The sequence below is a fragment of the Rhipicephalus microplus genome, chromosome 2 (genome assembly GCF_043290135.1).
Source record: "Rhipicephalus microplus isolate Deutch F79 chromosome 2, USDA_Rmic, whole genome shotgun sequence".
Classification (NCBI taxonomy): Eukaryota; Metazoa; Arthropoda; class Arachnida; order Ixodida; family Ixodidae; genus Rhipicephalus; species Rhipicephalus microplus.
This window is the reverse complement of record NC_134701.1, coordinates 142617222-142642678: the sequence shown is the minus strand read 5'-3', so window position 1 is coordinate 142642678 and position 25457 is coordinate 142617222. Positions and strand designations below refer to the sequence as shown.

The following is a 25457-nucleotide window of genomic DNA, read 5'->3' as shown; positions in this document are numbered from 1 at the left end:
TTCGAGAGCACAAAACACTCACAAACATTGTTACATGCCATAGGAAAACTGATCCTATTGTTCCGTTTATTTTTTGCGATTTGTGCATTTTTGTTTGCCTAAATGTACTATATCAATTGTAACAAAGGAGGATTTTTTTGTTTCATCCTCCTTGATTGTAACACAAGCAAGTGCTCTCATTGGCCCTGTTCGTGCACGCGTTCTTCTCGCGTTTTCATGTGCGCTTCATTAGGACAATGAAATGACTACCAAGCTGTCCCAACCTCAGCTTTTCTGGAGATAGTCGCCAACAGTGGCCAACGATTGTCCCCATTTGCTAACACTACTAAATCACAATCAAGAGTTATTGAATACAATACATCGTCAGCGAATAATCCGTATAGACAGTGTTCGAGCAAGTAGTAAAGCCGATGTGGACAACGTGTGAGTAAGTTCGACACCTAGCTGTAAGTAAGAAACTCCTGTAGTCTGGACAGGCAAAAAGCGTCCGCAATTATCGTCCACGCCATGGGGCCCATCGAGCGCGTCATAAGCCTTCGCAGGAAGTCCGCTTTGAACATTTTCTTTAATATGACCACACACATCACCCCCACCACTCTATTTGACCGCACTCATCGTGAAATGCAATCGAGCACGGCGATGCTGACGCCGTATTATGTTGTCGCGTAATTCCTGCAGGTACTCTCGTCAAAAGAGTCTCCGCTACCCTTGAAGTAATCCACTATCTTCCTCAGTGCCTTCAAGTGGCTGAAGGCTCCGTACATGTTCTGTTTGGGGCATCTGTTCTCGAAGTCGTCAAAATCGAGGTCGTAGGCGGCGATCCCGAACGGTACGTCGGTGCCCAGCGCCTTTGCTTTACACAGCTGCGCATAGAAAAAAAGAAAAAAACGTTATGTGCAACAAACCGGTATTAATAACATATATGACATCATGCCTGAAGATTCATTAGAATAGGTCATGTTATGAGGGGATGTGTGTATAAGGCAGCGAAAGTTAACGCTAGCCAGAAGGCAAGATGGTGAAACATGTAGCACAAAAAAAAACTCTGGCAAAGCGAGTGATGACAAGACTCCGCCACTTGCTTTGTTCGTGTCTTTCTTTTCTTTTTGTAGGTTCGCTACACGTTCCACCATGTATCGCCACCAAAATTTCATATAATAATAGGGAGTTTGCGAATATGGGCACCAAACGCTTGGGGCTTCAAAGAAATAGCGCTGAGGCCACTGCGCATGCGCGAAACCCAAACCACATTTGCGCTTTAGGCTGGAGATTTTATTTTTAGAATTTAGCGAGATCCTCGAAACCTGCTTCAAAAGCTTTGCGTTGGACAAACTCGACGGCATTCATTGATGTGACGTCTGCCGTTCTGTACTAGAGTGACCAAAAAAAATCACTGCATTTCAAGCTGCTTGAAGATAATTATGGGGCGAAGCTTTCGGAGGTGATTATTGTGATTAAAGTTAAGATATTACTGATACTGACTATGGTTACTTATATATTTTTTATTCAAGGAGATAGTGCTGAGACTGATTATGATATAGCGGTGATTCTTCTTTGTAGCTGATATGAGGTTCCGAGTTCCGGGTTACGTTTTGACTTCATAATCACAGCTTCATTAGCTATCGTCTCTGGTGTGGAATTTTCTTGTCGGTATTGCCGCCTTGCATCCTATTCAAGTTGTCTCAACTGCGCGTCAGCTTGGCGTTTTTTCCGCTTAGGCTTTGCTTCCTTAGCCCTAGTCTGTGGTGTAGAACTTTGTTGTCGCCGTCACCGCTTTGCATCCGCTTCCTTCTCTTTTGTCTCCGCGGTAGCTTCCCGTCGATGGCGACGCTGATACTCAGCACGTCGCGCGAGTAATAATTCAATGGGCCAGTTAGTCTTCGTGAAGGTATGGGATATGGCACAACGGGAGCGTTGTCAACAAGGATAAATATATTTATTTCCCAACAGTTTCGGGAGGGGTCCTGCCTTCATCAGGGGATGAGTTATACTAACATGAACTTCCAAACTTCGTTGCTGCCGCGTCCATCTCGCCTTGAAAGATGTTTGTGAGAGTGAAAGATAACTAAAAAAAGAAAGAAAGAAAGAAAGAGAAGAAAAAAGACGAAAAGAAAAAAAAGAAAAAGAAAGAAAAGAAAGAAAGTGAAAAAGAGGAAGAACCACTGTCAACACTGAGAACGAAACCAAATGTCCGTGTACGTCCACATCCGGTTCTTATCCCGTGATGGTCAGTTCTCGACTTGTGTCGGGCCACCCAAGATTGTCGCCGCGGTGGCGGGAGGGGTCCACGACGGCGTGCGTAAGGAAAGGGTTTCCCCTTAATGGGTCGGTCTGCTCTTTACCTTTCATCTTCGGCCGTTTACCTTCAATGGTCATCAAGTGGTAGGCAAACATAAATACTTTGTATGTGCATGTGAAAAAAGAAAAAAAGGAAAAAAGAAGAAAAAAACAACAAAAATAAGAAAGGACAGTGTACACGTACGAGTCAGTCAGAAAAAACAAGCATGGTCTCCAGCTATCAATCTTTGTCACCAATTTCCTCCTGGCTTACTTCTCGGAGGCAGGAGAGTCTTCCGGGGGCTTCGTTGATGCCGGCTACTAATGTTCGAAATTTGAAAATAAAATATGCCTCACGCTGCTCACGCTCGCGCCTGTTTGAGAAACCAGATGGCAAAAAAGTTACGCGGATATTTTCAAAACTGTGATTTGGCAGGCGCCGATGTCTAGATAAAGGTAGCTTCAGCAGTGAAGTGGCGTGGTACCGGGGATTATTGAACCGCAGCCGTAAAGGCGTGTCTGTTTGGCTGATATATTCTTGTCCGCAGATGTTGCAATGGAGCATGTATATTACGTTACTGGAGTCACTATTAAGGCTTTCAGTTATGCAGAATTTGAAATCCGAGAAGTTCGCTTTGGATTCACGTGTTGTGACCATCTGTGGGCATACCTTGCATCGAGCTTTTCCGCAGGGATGGCACCCTGATTGAATTTTGGGGGTGTTTGTTTTTGCTCTGACAAGAATGTCCTTCAGATTTTTATCCCTGCGGTACATCACGTGAGGTGGCTTCGCGAAAATAGAAGTTAGTCGTTTGCTTTGCCTGATTATGTTGATTATGCTTTGCCTGATTGTTGTTATATATATATATATATATATATATATATATATATATATATATATATATATATATATATATATATATATATATATATATATATATATATGACAGCAGCGCCATCACATCTACAATTAACCACAGCGGCCTCTGTTGCTTATAAACTGAAGGTTAGATGCAAGACGGTTACCACCAACGCCCTCTGTTGCATGTCAGACATATTAAGACGTGTTACGGACAGACGGGAGACGGCGGACGTCGTGAGGTCTTCAGGAGCTTCGCCCCTAAAATTGGGCGAGTGTCCAAAGCTTTGCAGACCCTCTTCGAAAACTCTTCGTTCATACTTGACCCAAAGCGTGCCCACGAAAAAAAACTTTGAGGCTCCAAACTTTTGGGGCCCCTATTCTAAAGCTCCTTAATATCTAAAGCTTAACGTTTCAAAACACGATAGGATAGTGAGAGACGCTGTAGTCAAGGGCACGTTAAATTTCGCCCATCTGGTGTTATTTAAGGTGCACTGACATCGCACAGTAAACGGGTCTCTACCGTTTCGCCTCCGTCGAAATGCGACCGCCCTGGCCGGGATCGAACCCGCGACCTTTGGGTCAGAAACCGAGTACCGTAGCCACTGATTCAGATTAGTGGACTTCCAATATGTAAGGTATGAAAAATCAAACTTGTCTTGGCGAGAAGTGCTTATAAGGTGTAACTTCGGGCCCCAGAGAAGCAGGCGGGTAAGCCTAGTACAGGAATCTGTATTAAGTAGGTCTCACTGGCGCACGTATTGTGTCACCAAGTCGCTTTGATCGCTTGATAATACGTAACAGAAGTAGCACACAATAGAATGGATGCAAAACTGGCTAAAATTCAATAACACGGAAACGTACAGGTATATAAGCGTATGCGTTTGACCATCACTGTAATGTTACACTTGAATATTACATGCGACCACTTCATTTCGCTTTCAATTGGTAATATTTTGGTGAAGTAGTGCGGTAAAGAACCGGGTGTGTGCAGTTTCGAAAAAATTATACCACTGTCACCGTGAACGCGAAGTAGTGACTATGATATGGACAAAATACTCCGAAAGGCTATTAACTAGCTTCCTTAGACTCTATCTCACGTAACACTGGCGTAAGCCAATACTGCTTCTCCAGGGAGTGAAGTGGTTTTCGTGCTGTTATCTCAACGCGAAGTGCGTCGTTTGCTGATGTTTGCCGTGATAGCGCGCGCCAGATCTAGGGATCGCGCCCTTGGGATCAAAGCTCGCAGTTGTCAGCGGAGCCATGCTATCAACTCCCCCTCCTCCCAGCGTCCTTTCACGAGGAAGCGAAGGTTGACATGGGCGCGCTTGGCGTACGTATTCATAGCTTTTAAATGCGAAGCATTTCTTGGCTAACTTCGGCGACTTCGAGCGCGTCTATCTATCTAGCCGCCTACGAGTTGTAGCTTTCCTGGCCGTTTGAAAAATGGTATCAATACCAAACTTCGTATGATATAACATGACTGTATGACGAACATAACTGACTAGTCATAACATGAAAATCTTGACAATTATGTCATAATTGTAACAATTTACCTGTCATGGTTTCGCTGCTCTTGCGGTGGATTCACTCGCATGATATGGTATGACATGACTGCATCGCAAGCACAAGCGACAGACCTTAACATCAAAATCATAACATACGTGTCATGTAACATGACTACATGCCACAATCATGATGTGCTCGCGGCCATTTCGCTACCTTCACAAATGCCGAAATTTGGTATTACGCCCCACCGCGGTGGTCTAGTGACTAAGGTACTCGGCTGCTGACCCGCATGTCGCGGGTTCGAATCCCGGCTGCGGCGGCTGCATTTCCGATGGAGGCGGAAATGTTGTAGGCCCGTGTGCTCAGATTTGGGTGCACGTTAAAGAACCCCAGGTGGTCTAAATTTCCGGAGCCCTCCACTACGGTGTCTCTCATAATCATATAATGGTTTTGGGACGTTAAACCCCACATATCAATCAATCAAAATGTGGTATTACGGCACGTGAATGGATGAGGAAGGTATGTGACTGGTGCAAACATGATAATCTTGATATGCGTGTCACGTAAGAACATTAATACACGCCACACTCAAGGCGCCAATACACTTCGACGTGAGCCGGCACGCGTGGGCGCCGGCGTTCGCTTTATCGCGTCACGCAGGTGATTAACCAGACAAATCGCTCCACCAATTAAGAACGGCCATGCACCACCATCCACCGAATCAAGAAAGAGCTCTCAATCTGTCAATCCTCCCAGTGTCCGAACCGGGTAAGTTTCCTTATGTTGAGTCAAATCAAGCCACAGGCTCCACTCCTGGGCAGAAGTGGTTAACTGGGCCGAAATGGTCGTGGCAAGCTTTTGGCCCCCACCGTTCGAACCACCGGCAAATTAAGTTTACCGACCTTGCTATGCCATCAATAAAATTGTGTTTCTCTCTCTCAAGTCACGCCGGCGATGCCACACCGGGCGCCGATATCCCACCAGTAGAGATCAGTGGATCTGCCCGCTGACCTTCATTGTGGATCTGCAAGCCATATACTCGCAGGCGCGTGCCGCGCTGCGTTGCTTTGACGCATGCGCGTTTGAGCGCACACGGCGTCTTTCCGTCACGAAAGGAGGCAGACGCGGTGCTGTCTAAGTTTTGTTTCACATGGGCCGTGAACTGTCCCCGATTTTCGCTCTGCGACTGGAGTGGCGAGTTCTTGCTACCGCTCATTGTGACAGACACGAATGTAATGTAATATGTGCATTATGATATCATGATGTTACCGTGAACGGTAACGAAGGGCCCGCTTGTTTCGTCATTTAAAAACACCTTCCAGCCTAAATTGGTTTTAAAATGCTCAGCATCGGCCATTACCAAAACAAACACGTCGACTCTCTTTCGACGGCTTGGCCAGACCAGCCCTATTTCGATAGGTGGTGTTCTGTGGTAGGTGTTCTGTGGAGTCCCGAACAAAAATATCTCGCGCCGCTGTGATCAGAGCGAAAATTTCCAACATGTCCAACATGTTTCCAACATGTCGCCGTGGACCGCTGCGGCGGGAGCGAACTGCCTTTTTTTTTCACTGCGAGCGAATTCGCGGCCTGAAAATTGCTACTTTTTGTGTCATGTGAAACGGCCTTAAGTAACGTCGTCGGCGCGAAATGCAGCATGTCACATTTCGCGCAGGCTGCCACCGGGCCGCGCTGACTGACACTGGTCGCGCCGGTCGCGCCTGGCATCACACCATAGAGTGCTCGCGTTTTGGTAGCTTGGCGTCACTGCGCCCAGCCTGCACGTGCGTCAACGTTGCGTAGGAGTATATTGGGCCCTTCATGACGCGCTCGCCACCGTTGCGCTAGCTCGATCCACTTGTACCAAATTTGGTATCACGGGAAGTGAATCTGATAATCGTAATATGCGTCTCATGTGAAACATGACTAAATGCTAGGCTCATAGCATTCTCGCGGCCGTTTCACTGGTTCCACATATACCAAATTTGGTATTACGTGACGTGAATGGACGACGAATGTAAATGGCACGTCCAAATATGATAATCACGATATGGATTTCATTTAAAATATGACTACATGCTATATGCACATAGTACGCTCCTAGCCATTTCGCTAGCCCCATATATACCAAAGTTGGTATCAGGTGACGTTAATAAATGACGAAGATAAATGAAACGTTCACAAATGATAATCATTCAAGACATAGAAGTCATATACGGCATAATTTACATCCGCCTCCTAACGTTGTACCGATTTTAAAGTGACCTATCACCCTTCCTCATTCGGTCTTCACATATCATCGATTCCCACTGTACGTGGGATCTGCCAATTTTAGGGGCGAAGCTCCTTATAGCAGCAACCGTTCGTACCTCGTAGTCGTAGTAGTAGTGTACAACCAGTCTTACATTTTGACCTCGAAGGTGGTGCAGGTGGGAGATTTATTCTGTGCGTTGTTTAACAATAAAAAATTCGCAGCGTGCACGTTAACTAAAAGCCGAATTATCCTGTCTCTCATTTCCCCTTAGCAGCCATTGTCATGTACATTGAGCACTATCTGACAAAAAAAGGTTGCTACGTTATACTCGCTGGGCGTAACCTCCTTGGTTTTAGAAAGGTTTAGCGAGCGTTGGGCCGCAGTGCCATGAATACAGTGAACTAGTATATACCATGAACTCGAGGTGGGTAGAGGTGGGAAGTAGCAAGCCGTAAAAAAGTGTGCGTGTGCCTCCTTTCGTTCAGTCCTTGGAATGTCCGCTGGATGGTGGTGCTTCTATATGAGGAATATATGATGAAAAGATGCCAGATGGTGGTACTTGGAGTGTTGAATAGGTGTACGAATGGACGCACAGACACGTGCAAGGACGGACACACGGATGGCTGCACGGACGAATAGACGCATGCACGGACGCAGGAGTAGATGCGTGGACGAACGCAGGGACGGATGCACAAATGGACGTGCGGACGCACGAACAGACGCACGCGCGGACGGGCGGATGGACGCACGGGCGGCCACACAGACGCACGCATGGATGGACGGAAGCAAGAACGAATGGATGGACGGATGCTTTGCCCCACTCTCCATCATTCACTCCGCGGATATGCTGCCATTTTTTTTTTCTTCTTGCGTGCCGTTGATTGAGCCTTTCTCCCCGTGCTTAGCAGAGCTACAGTTCAAGTGCTGCAGGCAACATGAACAATTTCGCTTTCATTACCAGGAAACAATGATATGAGATACCATGTAATGAGAAGACACATCAATAAAACATCAGACTTCCGCATCAGAAGCGGCTGATTACGGACGAGCACACATTCGACAGACCAATAATTATTTGAAAACAGTGAATACATGAGTGCGTGAGACTGGTGCAACATTGACGGCCGTGTTTTTACAGGTTGCCCGCGCCTCATTGTTCGCGTGAGACATCGCCGCTGACACTTGTGTGTCACTAGAAATATTCGCTTGATAAAGGAGACAGGCCTTGACCGCAAGCGCTGAGCGATAGCCCATCCGTCTGAGGGGACGTCACAGGCTCTCAGTTGTGCTACAGTGTCAGGGCTCGTGCACAAATTGTGCGGTGAGTCTCGTTGTTCGCGTGAGACATCGCCGCTGACACTTGTGTGTCACTAGAAATATTCGCTTGATAAAGGAGACAGGCCTTGACCGCAAGCGCTTAGCGCTGAGCGATAGCCCATCCGTCTGAGGGGACGTCACAGGCTCTCAGTTGTGCTACAGTGTCAGGGCTCGTGCACAAATTGTGCGGTGAGTCTCGTTGTTCGCGTGAGACATCGCCGCTGACACTTGTGTGTCACTAGAAATATTCGCTTGATAAAGGAGACAGGCCTTGACCGCAAGCGCTTAGCGCTGAGCGATAGCCCATCCGTCTGAGGGGACGTCACAGGCTCTCAGTTGTGCTACAGTGTCAGGGCTCGTGCACAAATTGTGCGGTGAGTCTCGTTGTTCGCGTGAGACATCGCCGCTGACACTTGTGTGTCACTAGAAATATTCGCTTGATAAAGGAGACAGGCCTTGACCGCAAGCGCTTAGCGCTGAGCGATAGCCCATCCGTCTGAGGGGACGTCACAGGCTCTCAGTTGTGCTACAGTGTCAGGGCTCGTGCACAAATTGTGCGGTGAGTGACGTTTACCACGCTGAAGGGCAGTCCCGTTGTCACGTGTTTGGGTGAGTCAGCTTCGCGTGCGGTGACGAAAGTCACCGCGCCGAAGGGCAGTACCTTAGTCGACGGTCTGGGTGCGTTCGCTCTGTGCGCTGTGACCATGAAGTCACCGTGCCAAACGGTAGCCCTTCCATTGAGTCTCCCTGGGCCCAAGCGGTCAGAATATGGGCCATGACCGCAGCGCGCCTCACGAGTTCTGATAGTCCACCTTGTCAGGGTACGTTCGCTTTGTGTGTTGTGACCGAAGTTACCACGCCTTTGTTGGGTCTCTCTGGCTTGTACGCCGAGAGGCAGGCCACGTATACTTGGCGCCTGGCGCCGAGCGGTGGCCCCTTTGCCAGGGTATGGCCGTCTGCCCAAAGCAAATCTTCCTTCTCACACTACTCTGGTGGGGAGGAAGTGCTGCGACGGACGTTTGGGCGATGATGGATTGATGAGTTACGTGAGACTCTGGGACAAAGCGCCTCGGCGCCACCTCTCCTTCCTATCTGACAAGGGCAAATAAAGTACTCATTCCCACCTTTTCAGCGAAAGCCCTTTCGTCATCGTAGACAAAGGTGCGGCGCAGGCTGGCTATGTACGTTATGACGGCATGGTGCTCAGACGAGTAGTCCAACTGAGCCACGAACTGAGCCCCTCCGCCGGGGCACACCTGTAGCGAGGAAGTACTTCAGGTGAGTTGCAAAAACAGAAACTGGGTACGCAACAGCCACGCATTACTAACCAATGCTAGTTGAGATCAAGTGCTGGTACTGGTGATCAAATTAGGGATACTTATGGTACACAATACTTCACTTAAAATTTTTCGCTATTCTTGATGTAAAATAGGTTTTCGACACACCAAGAACCTGAATTTTAAAAATTAATTTCCTCTATAAACGTAGAGCGATCTGCATTAAAAAATTTCCTTAACGTCCTACCGCAAATTTTAAGCTGTTAACTACAGGGGCATACACAAGAGTGGTAAGTTTCAACCATACACTTCAGAGCATGTATACGCTGCCCTCGCTTACATCGCTGTATTTGCCGAACGATACGATGATGTCGTCAGACACGCAGGGCTTGAAGAAGCCCACGTCGTTTGTAGACAGTGGGTGTGTCCAACGCCCCTTCAGCGTTACGGACACGAGGCCTCTGGTGTCCACGCCGATTGCGTAGAGCTCTCGAAGACTGAACACGGGCGTCGACTGCGCAGTACACAAATTGTTGTGTTAAAATTGCAACTGGTGCACTTGTACATAATCTATATACTACCTGTCTAATGATTTCAGTGCAGCCAAATTGCTCTGCTAGTAAGTGCAAAGCCCATCGTGGGATATAAGTGCACAGAAACCCCAACCAGATGGCCGAAGAGCAGCTGCCAATCGCCTCCTCAACACAAAAAAAGATAATAATAATCTCACTCATGCAGTCGAACACATTCTCAGAAGGCGACGTCACCCGCCGTCCGGCTCAAGACGTCAGTGTGGGATGGCCACCTATTGGTTAAGGCTTCTGTGTATCCGCTTTTAAGTTAAGGAATACCATAAGTTTCTAAAGTTGTATCTGACTATGCCTATATATTCCTGTGCATAAATCCGACTCTTCTCTAGAAATTAGCAACTACAGACCAGTTTCCTTAACGAGTACTTGTAAACTTTTCGAGCATATTATTTATAAGGCCATCATTACTTACCACGAATATAACAATTTGCTTTATTCCAAACAGCATTGTTTTAGATCTGGTTTGTCAACAGTTACTCAACAATTTGAAATAACTGATGACTTAATTAGTACACTAAATACTAATGGTCATACCGACGCTATATTTGTAGATTTGTTAAAGGCGTTTGATGTCGTCCCCCATCCCGATCTGATAACAAAACTTCACTCAATTGGCGTTGAAAGAAAAGTAGTCGAATGAATAGAATGTTACTTAAGAAATAGAACACAGTGTGTCGCCATTAATGAGTGTACCTCGGAAGAGTTGCATGTGTACTCTGGATTCCCGTAGGGCCCAGTACTGGGCCCTCTCCTTCTTTAGTATATATAAACAATATTTATCTTACTGTTGAACTCCCTATTCATATTAAATTATTTGCGGATGACTGCGTGGTATACACAGCTATTAAAACCCGAGATGACCAAACTAAATTAAACAATGCCTTGCATTCAATTGAGACGTGGTGTACGAACTGGGGTTTAAGAATAAATGCTACTAAGGCAACTTCTTTTACATTCAGCAACAAAAACAGGCCTCTTGGCTTTACTTATTTTTTAGGTAATGCTACGATCAACATATCCGACAAGGTTAAATATTTAGGCGTCACACTTACAAGCAACCTCAGTTGGGAAACACACATTGATAACATTTGTCAGGGTGCACTTAAAAATTGGCATTTTTGAAAAGAAAGTTGCGCAGTACTCCTCCTGCTGTGAAATTAAACGCTTATAAGGCACTAGTACGACCTAAGTTGGAGTATGCAGATTTCATTTGGAGCCATAACCAACAATACATAATAAGTAAAATTGAAAGAGTACAAAATTTACATTTGCGCTTCATTTATTCTGTTTATTCGCGTCACTCGAGTAGAACCACTTTACGGAATAGCGCAAACCTTCAAACACTCGAGCAGCGTAGGGTCATATTTAGATTAAAATTTCTCTATCAGCTTTACTATGGTCACTTCAAAACGTCGCAGAAACACTAGATCCAAGAGCCTTTCAAACGATCAGCGAGAAGTCATCACGGTAAGACTATTAGGCAACCGATTAGTCACATTATTTGCATAAGTTTTCTTTGTTTCCTCGAGCAATTTATTATTGCAATATGTTACCTGAAGAGACGGTCAACTCGGTGTCATTAGAGGTGTTTTCTCAGCGTATTTGTATTATAAGCTTTGGTTAAAGTGTCGTTTAAAAGTTGGAATAAATTATCATTGTGTTCTTTTACCGTATGCATACCGTATCGTATGTTTAGACGCGATTGTGTAAGCATATTTACGCCTCCCCTTATGTGTGTTGTACGTTTTAAAATTACGTCAAGCAACACTGATGTATTGTCAAGTTGTATGTCAACTCTCTGTCAATGTATTTCTTTGATTTCACTCCTGCATGGGCCCGAGAAGGGTCTGCAGTGTCTGTAAATAAAATTAACAATTTATAATAAAATATACAATAATTATTACAATAAAATTTACAATAATAATTACAATAAAATTTACAATAAAATTTAAAAAAAATATTATGACACCGTCCCAAGTTTCTTTGTCATTCTTCGGGTACGAGAAGCTTACTTACCATAAAGAATAAAGATTTCGCGCTTATTATTATGAGAAACTGGGCAATGCCATGCCGTTGCATTTGTGTTCTTTTTTGATTTCACCTTTGTATATGTTTTTGCAGCAGTATCAACTCGAAGTTCAAACGGACGTGGCCCATGTAAACCAAATGGGCGTCAGCCTGTTCTTCGGCAATCGTAGTTTAGTGATGACAGTACGGTTACGAAGTTATAGTGTGGTTACTAACAACTTCGGTACAAACCCTCAATTCGTACTATCACTACCTAAGGTGGTGGTGATTTCACTAACCCGCATTGTATTACTTTACTTACCAAGAGGTTAGTGCTTTTTGTACCAAACAAATTGCTGGTAGTTAGCGAATATGCGGGCTTTTTTTTCTCTCATACTGCATGAGTACAAGTACACCTGTCGAAACGTTGGATACAGTGACAACCCCTGTTCAACGATCTCTCGTTCATTTACGACACTTGCACCACTATTTTGTGACACTTCAGGGTTGTTTCGTCATGAAAATTTCTGAGCGCATGAACGTATCAAACAGCGCATACACACAAAGAATCTTAGTCGTGCGCCAGCGCCCCTCAGTGACTTCACATGGAAAATAAATAAATTGCCTTGGACTTGTGTGAAGGGTGTGTCATCGTTGATGTGTCATCATTTTTTTTATCTTGGTCCCCATCGCTATTCTATCCTCCTGTCTTTTATATTGTCACGAACAAAACAAGACCTGCAGCCAGGAGTTCCCTTGAACCAGAGCAACGAAGATGTTCTCTTCTTCTTCGCCCCCCCAAAACGCGTATGAGCCACAGTGGCTCGTTCGTCAATGGTGGCATTACCCCCTCTCCCAAGAAGCATCGTCTCGATGCTGTACATGAAGGCAAAAAAAGAAAATTAGATGAAAATTAGCATGCGAGTAAAATGAATGGCGTAAGGCGGAATAACGTAGTTGGTTGTGGGGACAAAAGTTAGAGAAATAAGAAAAATAGGAAAAATGTAAGGAAAAGACGAAACAAAAAGAAAGACGCGAAGTTACTAATAAAGTCAGTCACTCCCTGGCGATTCACAGCGCGAAAAGTATGGTTTGAGACGTGAAACGTGAATGACTTCAGTTTGCGGGGTGAAACGGGAACGTCTCGAATTGCCTTGTGGGAGAACCTCGTAAGTGACGTCACTGAGACGTCGCACAACCTTGTAAGGGCCGAAGTAGCGGCGAAGAAGCTTTTCGGAACGTCCACGCTGTCGGATAGGGGTCCACACCCAGACTTCATCACCTGGCTTAAAAATAACTTCACGGTGGCGAAGATTGTAGCGGCGCGCGTTTGCGGTTTGGTGACGTTGAATGCGGTGACGAGCAAGTTGACGGGCCTCTTCTGCGCACTGCGCGAATTTGGCGGCATCCGTGTGGTATATTCCTAAGTTGTCGGGCAGGAGCATGGCGTCGAGCATCGTCGTGACGTCACGACCGTGGACTAAGCGAAAAGGCGTGAAACCGGTACTTTCTTGAACAGCAGTGTTATATGCAAAAGTTACGTAGGGAAGTATGGTGTCCCAGTTCTTGTGATCGATGTCCACATACATTGACAGCATGTCTGCAATTGTCTTATTGAGTCGTTCAGTCAGCCCATTTGTTTGCGGGTGGTAAGCCGTTGTTTTACGATGTTCCGTGCCACTTAATCGCAAGACTTCCTGCAGCCTCTCTACGGTGAAATCTGTCCCACGATCAGTTATGACGACAGCTGGAGCACCGTGACGTAAGACGATGCTGTTAACAAAAAATTGGGCGACATCTGCTGCGGTGGCTTTTGGAAGTGCCTTGGTTTCACAGTAGCGTGTTAAGTAGTCTGTAGCGACGACAATCCACCGGTTTCCAGACGAAGACGTGGGGAATGACCCCAGCAAGTCCATGCCAATCTGATGAAAGGGCGCCTTTGCTGGGCCAATTGTGTGCAGTAGTCCCGCTGGTCGTAAAGGTGGAATCTTACGTCGCTGACAGTCATGACATGTGCGAACGTAGTGCTTCACAGTCTTCGCGAGACGTGGCCAGTAGTAGGAGCGTTGAATCCGTTGCAGCGTGCGCGTATAGCCGAGGTGTCCGGATGATGGCTCATCGTGACACGCACGTAAAATGTCACCACGAAGCGTAGTTGGCACAACAAGCAGATACATAGCTTGTGTAGGATGAAAGTTCTTTTTATAAAGCACTCTATCACGGAAACAAAAGGAAGATAGTGAGCGCGCAAAGCTTCGAGGAAGGTGGGAATTGCGTCCTTCCAGGTAGTCAATGAGCGGGATGAGCTCCGAGTCATGACGCTGTTGCTCCGCTAAGCTGGTCGCTGATACGGCAGAAAGAAAAGTGTCGTCGTCTTCAAGGTCAGTGTTGGCATTTTCGACCGGTGCACGTGAGAGACAGTCGGCGTCGGTGTGTTTCCGCCCAGATTTGTGGACGATGGTGAGATCGAAATCTTGTAGCCGAAGGCTCCATCGTGCTAGACGACCTGAGGGATCTTTGAGATTCGCGAGCCAACAAACGGAATGGTGGTCGCTAACTACCCTGAATGGGCGGCCATACAAGTATGGGTGGAACTTTGTTATGGCCCAGACAACAGCGAGGCATTCCTTTTCGGTTGCAGAATAGTTTTTCTCCGCTGGGGATAGCGTTCTGCTCGCATAAGCGATCACGCGCTCTATGCCATTTTGCCACTGAACTAATACCACTCCTAGTCCAACGTTGCTGGCGTCAGTGTGTAATTCCGTGTCAGCGCTTTCGTCAAAATGACCTAGTACAGGCGGAGCCTGGAGGAGGTTTCGGAGGGTGTCGAACGCATGGCACTGATCGGGACCCCAAACAAACGAGACACCATCTTTTGTAAGCTTGTTGAGGGGTTCAGCAATCTTCGAGAAGTTTTTGACAAAGCGCCTGTAATACGCACAGAGCCCCAGAAATCGGCATAGGTCGCGCTTATTTGTGAGCACGGGAAAGGTGGCAACGGCGCGGGTTTTCTCGGGATCTGGGCGGATTCCAGCATGGCTCACAACGTGACCAAGGAACTTCAGTTCTTCATATCCAAAATGACATTTGTCGGGTTTGAGAGACAACCCCGCTGTTCTAATTGCCTGAAGAACTGCATAAAGGCGTTGGACGTGTTCTTCAAACGTGTCTGCAAAGACCACGACGTCATCAAGGTAAACAAGGCATGATTGCCATTTGAGCCCCGTGAGAACCGTATCCATCATTCTTTGAAAAGTAGCTGGCGCTGAGCATAGACCGAAAGGCAACACTTTAAACTCGTACAGACCGTCGGGAGTAATAAACGCCGTCTTTTCGCGGTCGCGCTCGTCCACTGCGATTTGCCAGTAGCCGCTACGCAAATCCATGGAGAAAAAATATTTAGCGTTGCGTATACGGTCCAATGAGTCATCTATCCGGGGTAGAGGATAAACGTCCTTTTTGGTGACCTTGTTCAGTTTACGGTAATCAACGCAAAAACGCAACGTACCGTCCTTCTTCTTTACTAGCACAACTGGCGAAGCCCAGGGACTGGTCGATGGCTGGATGACGTCGTCCTGAAGCATCTGCTGGACTTGGTCACGTATAGCATCTTGCTCTTTTTGTGACACCCTATAGGCATGTTGTCGGATGGGTCTCTCGGTGGGTTCCGTGATGATACGATGTTGAGCAAGTGGTGTCTGTTTAACCTTTGACGTAGTGGCAAAGCAGTCTTGAAATGAGCCGAGTATACGCAAAAGGCTTTCTCGTTGAGCCGAAGGTAGTCTCTCGTTTACGTCGAGAGTGCTCACGAAGGCCTCGTCAGGGTGGCCATTCGATGAAAATGAAGCTAACGTAGATGGACCGTCGGCATCGGCAAGTTCTTCACAATATGCAATGGCAGTGTGTCTCGTTAGGTGGCGATATTCGTCGCTGAAGTTCGTGACCAGCAGGTGAGCATGCCTATTGCTAGGCTGAATGATTCCTCGGGCAACACAGATTTGTTGTGAAATAAGGAGAGACAAATTGGCCTCTGCAATTACCGCGTCAGACAAGTCCTGTCCCAATTCTACTTTGACAAAGAGGCTGCTTCGAGGTGGGAGAGTCAGAGAATCGTCGGTAACACGGAGCGCTCTTTTCCGGAATTGCATACTGTCAGTTGCAGCGCAAAAAGGATCCTCGAACGACACAAGTAATTCACGGAGGTCGATGACGGCGCCGTATTCACGAAGGAAGTCCATTCCTAGAATGACTGGCCGAGAGCACACGCGCAATACAAGGAAAGAGCCCGCAAATGTTGACGTACGTATTCGAATGCGTGCCGTGCACATACCAGTAGGCGTCACCAGACGCAACTGGCCACCTGCCGTGCGCAACTGAGGTCCTTGCCAAGGCGTCGTAACCTTCCTCAGTTCAGATGCCAGTGTTGCGCTCATTACGGAATAGTCGGCACCGGTGTCGACGAGGGCGTTAACAGCATGATTGTCGACGAAGACGGCAATTTCGGCAGAAACAATCTTTTTGCTGTCGGAGAACACTGCGAAACCGGAATCGCCCTCGTCTGGTCGTTGCGTCGAAGGAGGGTCTTTTACAGTTCGCCGGGCCGCGACTTCACCCCCAGAAGTCGCCGTTCCTAGTTTCCCCTGTGGGGACTTGGTGACCGGCTCCTGAAAGGAGCGGAAGACGATGAGGGCAAACTGGGTGACGTAGACCGGCGAGGCGATGGTGATCTCGACTGGTGGTGCCGAATAGTCGAAGGAGTACATTGGCCCGTGAGATAGGCTTCAATTTCGCGGGGGCGCTCACCGTAGCGCGGGCATCGAGCATCAGGGTGGAAGCCGCGGAGACCTAGTTGCCGGTATTGACAGTTCCGGTATACGTGACCCGCTTCGCCACAGTGATAGCAGAGCGGACGGTTATCCGAGGTGCGCCACGTGCTTGCCTTGCTACCACTTTGTCTTGAGATGGACGGCGGATAGGTGGGTGGGCTCGAAAACCTTGAGCCGAGAGGTGGGCTTGAAGCAGTGTCGTGAAATGGCTGCATAGCCTGGTACCTTGGCCGCATAGCAGTATCTGTAGCCGGTGGCGCAGGGGATCGCAATGCCGCTGCGTATGTCAGGACTGGGGCCTCGGGAATCGGCGGTGCGATTGGGGCTAGGGGTGTGACGGCCTGCCGGACTTCTTGTCTGATTACATCCGCGAGGGCTGACACGGGTGGATGGGATCCCACTGCCTGCAGCTGTCGCAATTCATCCCGAACGATACTTCGAATGAAGTCTGCGAGGGTCTGTCTCTCGCTGTGAGAGCCGATAGAGCATGTGGTGGCCGGGATCTGGCGTTCGTATTGTGACGACCGCTGCTGCAGCGTACGTTCCATCGTAGCTGCCTCACTGATGAACTGGGCGACTGTCGTCGGTGGATTGCGCACGAGCCCAGCGAAAAGCTGTTCTTTTACTCCGCGCATCAAATGGCGCACCTTCTTTTCCTCAGGCATGGCAGGGTCCGCGCGCTTGAAGAGTCGAAGCATGTCCTCGACAAACATGGATACACGTTCGTTCGGCCGTTGGTTTCTGCTGGATATGGCTTGTTCGGCCCTCTCCTTCCTTTCGGTGTTGCGATAGGCGTCACGGAGCTGTCGGCTAAACTCTTGCCATGTTGCAAAGGAGCCCTCGTGGTTCTCGTACCACGTCTTCGCAGAATCCTCCAAGTAGAAATAAACTCGGCGCAGCTTGCGAACATCGTCCCATTCGTTGATACTGGCAACCCGTTCAAAGTGGTCTAGCCAGTCGTCAACATCCTCGAAGATGTCTCCATGGAACGGCTTTGGTGTCTGTGGCACGTGAAAAACATGGGCGAGAAGCGAATCATGGCCATCGCTGGTTTGGACCGCCTGGCTTGTCATCGCAGTTGCCATCTTTCTGGGTGTCGATGCCAAGGGACCAAATTCAGGGGGTAACCCACGCAGGCGGTGGCTGATTCTTGCTCTGGGAGATGTAGCTGTCTCCACGATGGCCGACACAGCCGAAGTACACGTACCCAGCACCTCCACCAGTAATGTCACGAACAAAACAAGACCTGCAGCCAGGAGTTCCCTTGAACCAGAGCAACGAAGATGTTCTCTTCTTCTTCGCCCCCCAAAACGCGTATGAGCCACAGTGGCTCGTTCATCAATGGTGGCAATATTGACCCACTTCCATGCTCGTGAAAGAACACCACGGATGGCCAAAACTTTTGGAGCCTTCCAATCGTCTCTCAATTGTATCGTGCATGTTTTCGGGATGCAAAATCTTGGACAATGAAGAGGTGGACGTTGAAGCTAAGAGAGCATTAAATAGTGCCCCGGAAAAGGGCATCGCATTTTCTCGACAAGATACAAACATCCTACTTCGACGCGTAATGCGCAACTCCATCTTAGAGCACTAGCAGAAACCAGAACACCAGCACAAGCGGCTGCACAAATGGGACCCGGAAATGATGTTCCGTATGCCTCACAAGGAAAAGCGAAGCATCTCATGCATTATGCACCGCATTCGCCTCGGTATGGCTTACACGAGACGTTACACTCACTTGATTGGCTGTAATGACACAGGTCCCAATTGTGGTCACTGTCGGTTGCCAGAAACGCTCGAACATGTATTTTACAACTGGCCAGCAAATGCAAGCGAACGTCAGCAACTGATATCTTCGATTGACCGATATATTAGTCGACCATTAACCGATGAGGTTGTGTTAGGTCCTTGGCCTGACGCCAGCAGCACACGTGTAGTTATACGAGCCATCACCGCTTTCTTAGAAGCCACTGGACTGGATGCACGTCTGTAGAGTTACCCAGCCTAATAAGAACATATCATCTCTCTACCTTACCATCGTCATTCATCCCTCTTTCACTCTCCAGTCACCCTTCCCCAGTGTAGAGTAGCAGGCCAGAGCAAACTATAGCTCTGGCCGACCTCTCCACCTTTCTGTAAATAAATTATCTCTCTCTCTCTCTGTCTCTCTCTCTTGGACATTGAAACTATATTTATTGGCGCGCTTTATGAAAATTTTTATTTTCATAACTGAATGTTCATTCGGTTGATATGAGCGCTTGTTTGGGCCTCTTCTGCTGCTTTCCCGTCAGTTTCTGCGCTCTGACACCATGAAAGAGCGATGAAATTACCGCCAATATAATTTAACGTCCTTGTTTACCCAACATGTCTGGCACTGTGCAAAAGCGGATTTTTTTTTAAAAATGACAAAATACGCGAGTACGAACCACATCGAAGTTGTAGTCCCGAAAGATTGCGTCTGGCGGAGAGTCGTCCGGGTGCCGTGTCGGGGGCATAGTGGCGCAGTTCTTGTGGAAGTTGTCTCCGCGTCGGTAGTGACCAAACGAGATGAACAGGTATGGCGTGAAACGGAGATCGCTGTTTCGGAGGGATATAATTAGAAGAAGGCATCGGTACGAAACTGTAGGAATCAATGGCCTATATTTGTAACCTACACTGGTACTACCTCTATGATTCTTTCTTCCTTTCAGCAAGCTGAGTCTTTCAAGCTGACCTAAAATAGACTCAGCAAGCAGACCTATTTTCAGCTTGCTGAGTCTTTGAGAAAGGACTCAGCAAGCCGAGTCCTTTCTTTACGTCTGAGAACTTCCCGTCACTTATGTTTCATCTTCGTATCACTTCTCGCCTTCAGCTGACTTAGTTTTCATTTCGAATTTGATGTCTAAAGGCTTCTCGAAAGCGAAAATTTACCGTCGACTGCATCCGCGTCCCGCTACGTGGGGCACAGTATGAGTGCTGCAAAACGTTATCGTCACGTGGTGACGGCATCATGGCGTCACATATCTTGCGAATTTGTGACGTCATCATGCTGCGAAAAATTCTGGCTGGACGTCACGTAACGTCACATCTCACCATTGCATAATATTGCCGAGTGCAGTTTAATTTATTAAATTCAAGACCTGAAAAGACTTAACAACTTTCTGTGCAGAGCGAGCCGCAGTATTCGAGAAGCTTAGCGATTGTTGCACATCATTTCTTTAAGATTGCGCACATGACGTGAATAACCAAGTTTTTTCAAGAGCGTACGCCAGCACCAGCCATAACGCTGGAAGGTTCAGTGGATACTGTATAATAGACGACGAGTTCCGCTGATGATCAGCTTACCAACAGCCGACTCTGTTTCCGCTGCTAGCAGAGTATGTACAGTGCGTGTAGTGCTGTTGTATGGTTTTTCGTTTCCCAGACGTTCCCTATTTGTCCCGACCGCTGCGGAAGTGGGGCTCGGTGTCGCGCTAGCGTGCTGAGTTACGTCCGCCAAATACGTGTCTGGGTAGCCCTGCCTCCTTACCAGAGCTGCCGTTCTAGCGACAGCTCTTCTCGGGAGGCAGGACTACTTCATCTTGCGTGGTATCTATAGGGCACACGTTGCGTGGAATGGGATTGACATACGGCCTTGTTCCCAGTGGGCGTTACGCACCTATTTCATCCCAACGACGGAAGCCACTGCTGTCACCCTGGCAAGCATAAGATAGGAGCCGCTAAAGCGAAGAAAAATCAACATATACGCTCGGAGATTCTCAGGACGCATGTCGTTCACACTTCCTGGCAGTTCTGCCGGCCAGGGTTTTGCGTATCGTGGGACCGACCGTCACACAGGATTATGGAGTAACCAGGTGTGTACGGGACATGCCGGTGTGAACAGCAACGAACGGCCAGGCCACATGGCTCAAGACATGAAAGGCCGAGTCGCGGTGCAATCCACCCAAGCGAGCGCCTCCCCCTCCCCACACACACACACTCTTTATAGTTTCAAAAGTTCGGAAGATGATCAATCACTCCTCCCCACGTCAAGCCCAGCAGAAGCCAGGTAAGGGACCTGGCCACTGAGGGACACTCCTTCACATGAAAACACGACAGCAGGTGTAGTCTGCTACAGCTATGTTGACGCAGCCTGCCGTTATGATTTCTTGCAGGCTACGTGCGCAGAGTTGCTGAAATTGGTCCACACGCACTTTATAAATATAAAGAACGTGCATCCCGTTCGCTGCGACTAGCTTCTAGAGCACCTGCACGGGAGGACACATGCGAGGCGATTTTCACACAGCTTGCTTTTTGGAGAATCATACAAAAGTACGCGAGTTAGTACACCGGAGAGCCCTTCCTACTACACAGTGTCACGGTGACGGGCATGACTAAAACTTCATGGACGCACTTTTTTTTCGATTTCGAATAAGTACGTACATCTGCCGTGGTGTCCCTGCGGCGTACGTCTGTAGCTAATAGAATGTTTTATTAGGTATTTTTTTAGTTCATTATAGCGGCGTCTTCTACGGGTGGTGGTGAAAGCTTGCTTATTTATTTATAGGATGATTTCTGAGGAGAAGCTCCTAGTAGTCGGAGGCTCTTGGCTTGCAGTTGGGGGCTTAGTCCAGGCTTTAACTTGCAGCAGCCGCTCTGCGGGCAAGTCAAGGTCGATCAGGCTCAGCTGAACTCCCAGGTTCTCGCTGGCCAGAAGCTCCTCCCACCGCTTTGTGGTTGGATTTTGTATTGGTTTTAAAGCTATAATAGCTTGACATTCCCACGTGACCTGGTACTGAGTGGCTTTAGCTGAGCACCATGAGCAGAGAGGAGAGTATGCCGAGGGATGCATTTTACACAGGTATATGTGAATTTGTAAACGTACCGGTTTAAATTTTGGTCTAGCTGACCGATTCCTCTTTATTCAGTGTTCGGTGTCGTAGGGAATAAACTTGTCTACGTCCTCTGCGATGGTTTTTAATGGCCGAACAGTCGCAAGCGACGGGAACGGGTTTCCCAGGGGCAGAGTTGAAACGTGCTCCGCTCGCATACTCTAGAGCTACCCTATCCGCTGCCTGGTTTTCTTCTTGTCCCATGTGACCCGGGGTCTATTAAATATGATGCCAAAGTCTCAGTGGGTGTCTATTGGGATGCTCGGGAGTGTCTGTAGCCTCCAGGAAAACGTTGAGCGTGGGCTGGCTGATGCGCCCTTGTAGGTAGTTGCGGCAAGCTGCCTAAAATCTGTCAAAACTGTCAGCGACCGTCGTTTTCTGCATGCACCTTTAGCTGACCGATTTTGCGCTCCACTTTTCATTCCGCTCAAACACTGAACGTTACCGGAGCGCCACACGCGTTTTCGGTTTTAGACAAGCGCCGTTCGGTCAACGCAATCGCGATGCCATCTATGCGTGATTGTTGTTCTAAAGGAAATTCTCAGTCTAAAAGCGTAGTGGACATGTGGGACGGCTTACTGCTCTGCCATAGTTGAGTACCAAGTACTCCAAATCGTTAAATATTTTTTGTAAACACCCACTATTTTATTGTCTTGTTAGGAGTTCTCGTTGTCTATGGGATGGACTAGTGCTCTTCCATAGTAGAGTACCAAGTACTCTCAATCGTTCACCAGTTGTTTCTAAAACACAGAATTGTTCTTATCTAGCAGCAAGACGAAAATTCTGCTTTGAGAGGGTGTGAATTTATTTACAGTTTCATTTATTGTTTTAGTTTATTTTGTTTTTTTTTCATAATTAGAAGTGGGGCTGCCGTGAAAAACTGAATTGTTACTATTGTTACATAAGATCGCTTACTATCAAAGATTCGTGAAGTCCCTTTGACGGAAGTACCAAAGAAGCAAACTTGCCATTTGCGTTTCATTTCCGAGTCTGGCTAAAATTTCCTCACTTCCGGTTAACTTCCAGTCCACGCTTTATTGGTGGTTGGCTCCGCTCACCTTGCAGTGTGCTGTTACTACCAAATACTTCCCACTAGATTAATTTGTTTTGTACTTAGCCTATACTTTCGGCCTACACACAACATGTGTTTTTTTTTTGTACCGTAGTCTTTCAATACACTCGCGGTGCACGATAGTAATTGGACTTGCTGTCATCTGACAAGTTCGTAAAGGATAAAAACTGACCCTTTATTGTGTCCTACTTTGGAATGTTATTCCATCGATGAAACGTTGGAGCATCGCCATATGCCAGTAACGTTGAGCGGCGGGCTTTTATTGTAACGCTTAAGCTAAAGAACAAACCAAACTCTTTTTATGCATATTAAAAGCGTCAAGGCATGAAACTTCGTCTAAAACTGAGAGTGCAACAACGCAAGCATCATCTATACCTATTGACTGATATCCCTAGACTGGTTAATCACCGACCTGAAGTCCATGGCAAAGGCTTGGCTCCAGTCAAACTCCGGATGAGGAACAGCCATCACCGTGATTGCGAAGTCACCACGGCTTCTCTGAGAGTCGAGCAGTCGGTTTATCGTCTGAGTAGTAAGTAAAATGGTAAACTTGATGGATGGATGCGAAACTTCATTGTAAGGACTGAGGTGCGAAGAGAAGTTGATGTAAAATAATTATTTGAAGGCGAAAAGGTGCAAGAGAAAGTGCAAGTAACTCTTCTTCGTCAGCAGAATATGGCACGCAACGTGCTCCTTACGTCAGCCAACACATTTTTGCAACTTCGCTTGCGATCCCAAAGCCTTTTCGCACTTTACTGTGGTCACTGCTGTTGTCTTTGAATATGCTCCTAGTATCGGCGTAACCAGAAGGTGGCACACTAGGCCTTTGCCTAGAGTGCCAGCTGAACTGTTGTGTTTGCTATAACATACACAGCCGAAAATGACGCTAGATCTCATCTGCCTACCTGGCCCCCACTTCAAATGAAATAGCCCCAACCCCACCTCCAGAAAAAAATTTCTGCCTACACCCCAGGAAAGAATCATAGTCCGCAATCTTGTTCGATAGCTGCACAGAGAAGTTCCTCTACGTACACGCCAAAGCCAAATTTAAGGGAGTGAAGAGTTGGGCATGTTGGTATATAGATATTCATCCTAAGAATATTGGCCCCTGTCCCTTGTTTCTTCTTCGTCCTCCCGTTGCTCCGCTGTTTTCAAGAGAATCAAATTTACCTCGCCGGTACAAACCAACGCGCCCAGTGAGTTGGTACGGTGGTGCCATCGTTCCGTTTTGATTTATGGCTTTTGATACGAAACCGTACTTCATGTGTGTCAATCACCCTTTTCGTCATTCATAAGGTTACAATGGCGAGAGTGAAACGTGGAATACGGAACCATACCTGAAGTGTGACAGTGACCACTTTCTTCTCATGTCGAAACAGTATGGAATAGACGATAAGGTATCACATACCTTACAGTGTGGAACTGGCTGCTTTCGTCTCATTTCGAAATGTCAGTGTACTTGCCACGTTTGCCTCGTGTCGAAACGTCAGTATACTATCGATTTTGTAATATGAAAATGACCGCTTTCACCTGATCTCAAAGTAGCACTGTTATTAACTGTGCGATCAAAATTTGTGCTGGTACGGCGCACTACAGTAAACAAGAAATGACCGAGCAGGCAGACACAAGAAGACAAAGCGTGTTGGTCTGCTCGCCATTTTTTCTCTACTCTAATTCACTATACCACTTCAAGTACGACGAATCAATTTGCCCAATCTTCAACACTTGGGCGATAGGAAACCGTATTTAAATCTAAAAACCGTATTGTCTCGTGTCGAAGTGGCACTATCAAATATGCGATACGCAACCGCAATTTCAGCTAGGCAAGTCTATTCCTTTTTTATTAGCATGGTCGAATGCGTGATACACGATCGTATACCTTTAATGAGGAGATGGCCGCCTTTGTCTGAGCTCGAGTCGTCTGCATGGGCGTGTCCAGGATTCCGGCATGGAAAATTCTCCTGTTCCAAAAGGGCGCAAGCGGACTGGGATTTCTAACTTTTAGATCTTCGATCGCCTTGTCCAGAAATCTGCGAATAAATAATCGAATAAATGGCGAATAAAGCAAATAAATAATCAACAAATGCGACAGCAACAAATTGGACTGTGATAAGTAAGCGCTTAACAGATGACGCCTTCATCATCTCACTTCTAGTGACTCAAGAATGAGCTGAAAAACTCCAATCAACATACATTCTGTCACGACAGACATGCTACGAAATTCTCATCCACATCTCCTGCCATCGCGGTTTGCTGAATATGTGTCCCATTTGGCTCCTACCACGGTGTAAGATTCATAGACAGGTGCTGTCACTCTACCGAGAAAGCTTGAGAAACGCAACCCCCGAACTCTACAAAATTCATTTACACCTTATTTCAGAATTGTCGTAAGTGCCTGGCACGGTGAAGTAAACCTAGATAGCCACCGCGGAAGGCTGAATCTCCTATGCATACGCCCAAGCGATGTCGTCAGGAAGTCGACATCAATGCCACGCATGCCGCGCACCAAAGAAACCGGCCGCTCGGGCGCGTGCATGCAGTGTCAACGCCTCCATATTTTTACGCCGTGGCTTCTACCAACGGCAATGGTTCGCAAGGTGTCCATACATTCAGTGCCGCTTT

At 47.3% G+C, this 25457-nt stretch overlaps 1 protein-coding gene across 1 annotated transcript in view; it reads right to left on the bottom strand.

Annotated features, from left to right (window-relative positions):
- Positions 1 to 11900: 11900 nt before the first annotated feature.
- LOC142791927 (uncharacterized) overlaps positions 11901 to 25457 on the bottom strand; it is a 57378-nt gene continuing 43821 nt past the window's right edge. The window contains exons 4-7 of the mRNA XM_075885587.1: positions 24715 to 24865; positions 23248 to 23360; positions 19340 to 19490; positions 11901 to 11936 (exon numbers count right to left, since the gene is read on the bottom strand). Of these exons, the coding sequence (XP_075741702.1) occupies positions 11901 to 11936; positions 19340 to 19490; positions 23248 to 23360; positions 24715 to 24865 (451 nt within the window). The remainder of the gene's footprint in view (positions 11937 to 19339; positions 19491 to 23247; positions 23361 to 24714; positions 24866 to 25457) is intronic.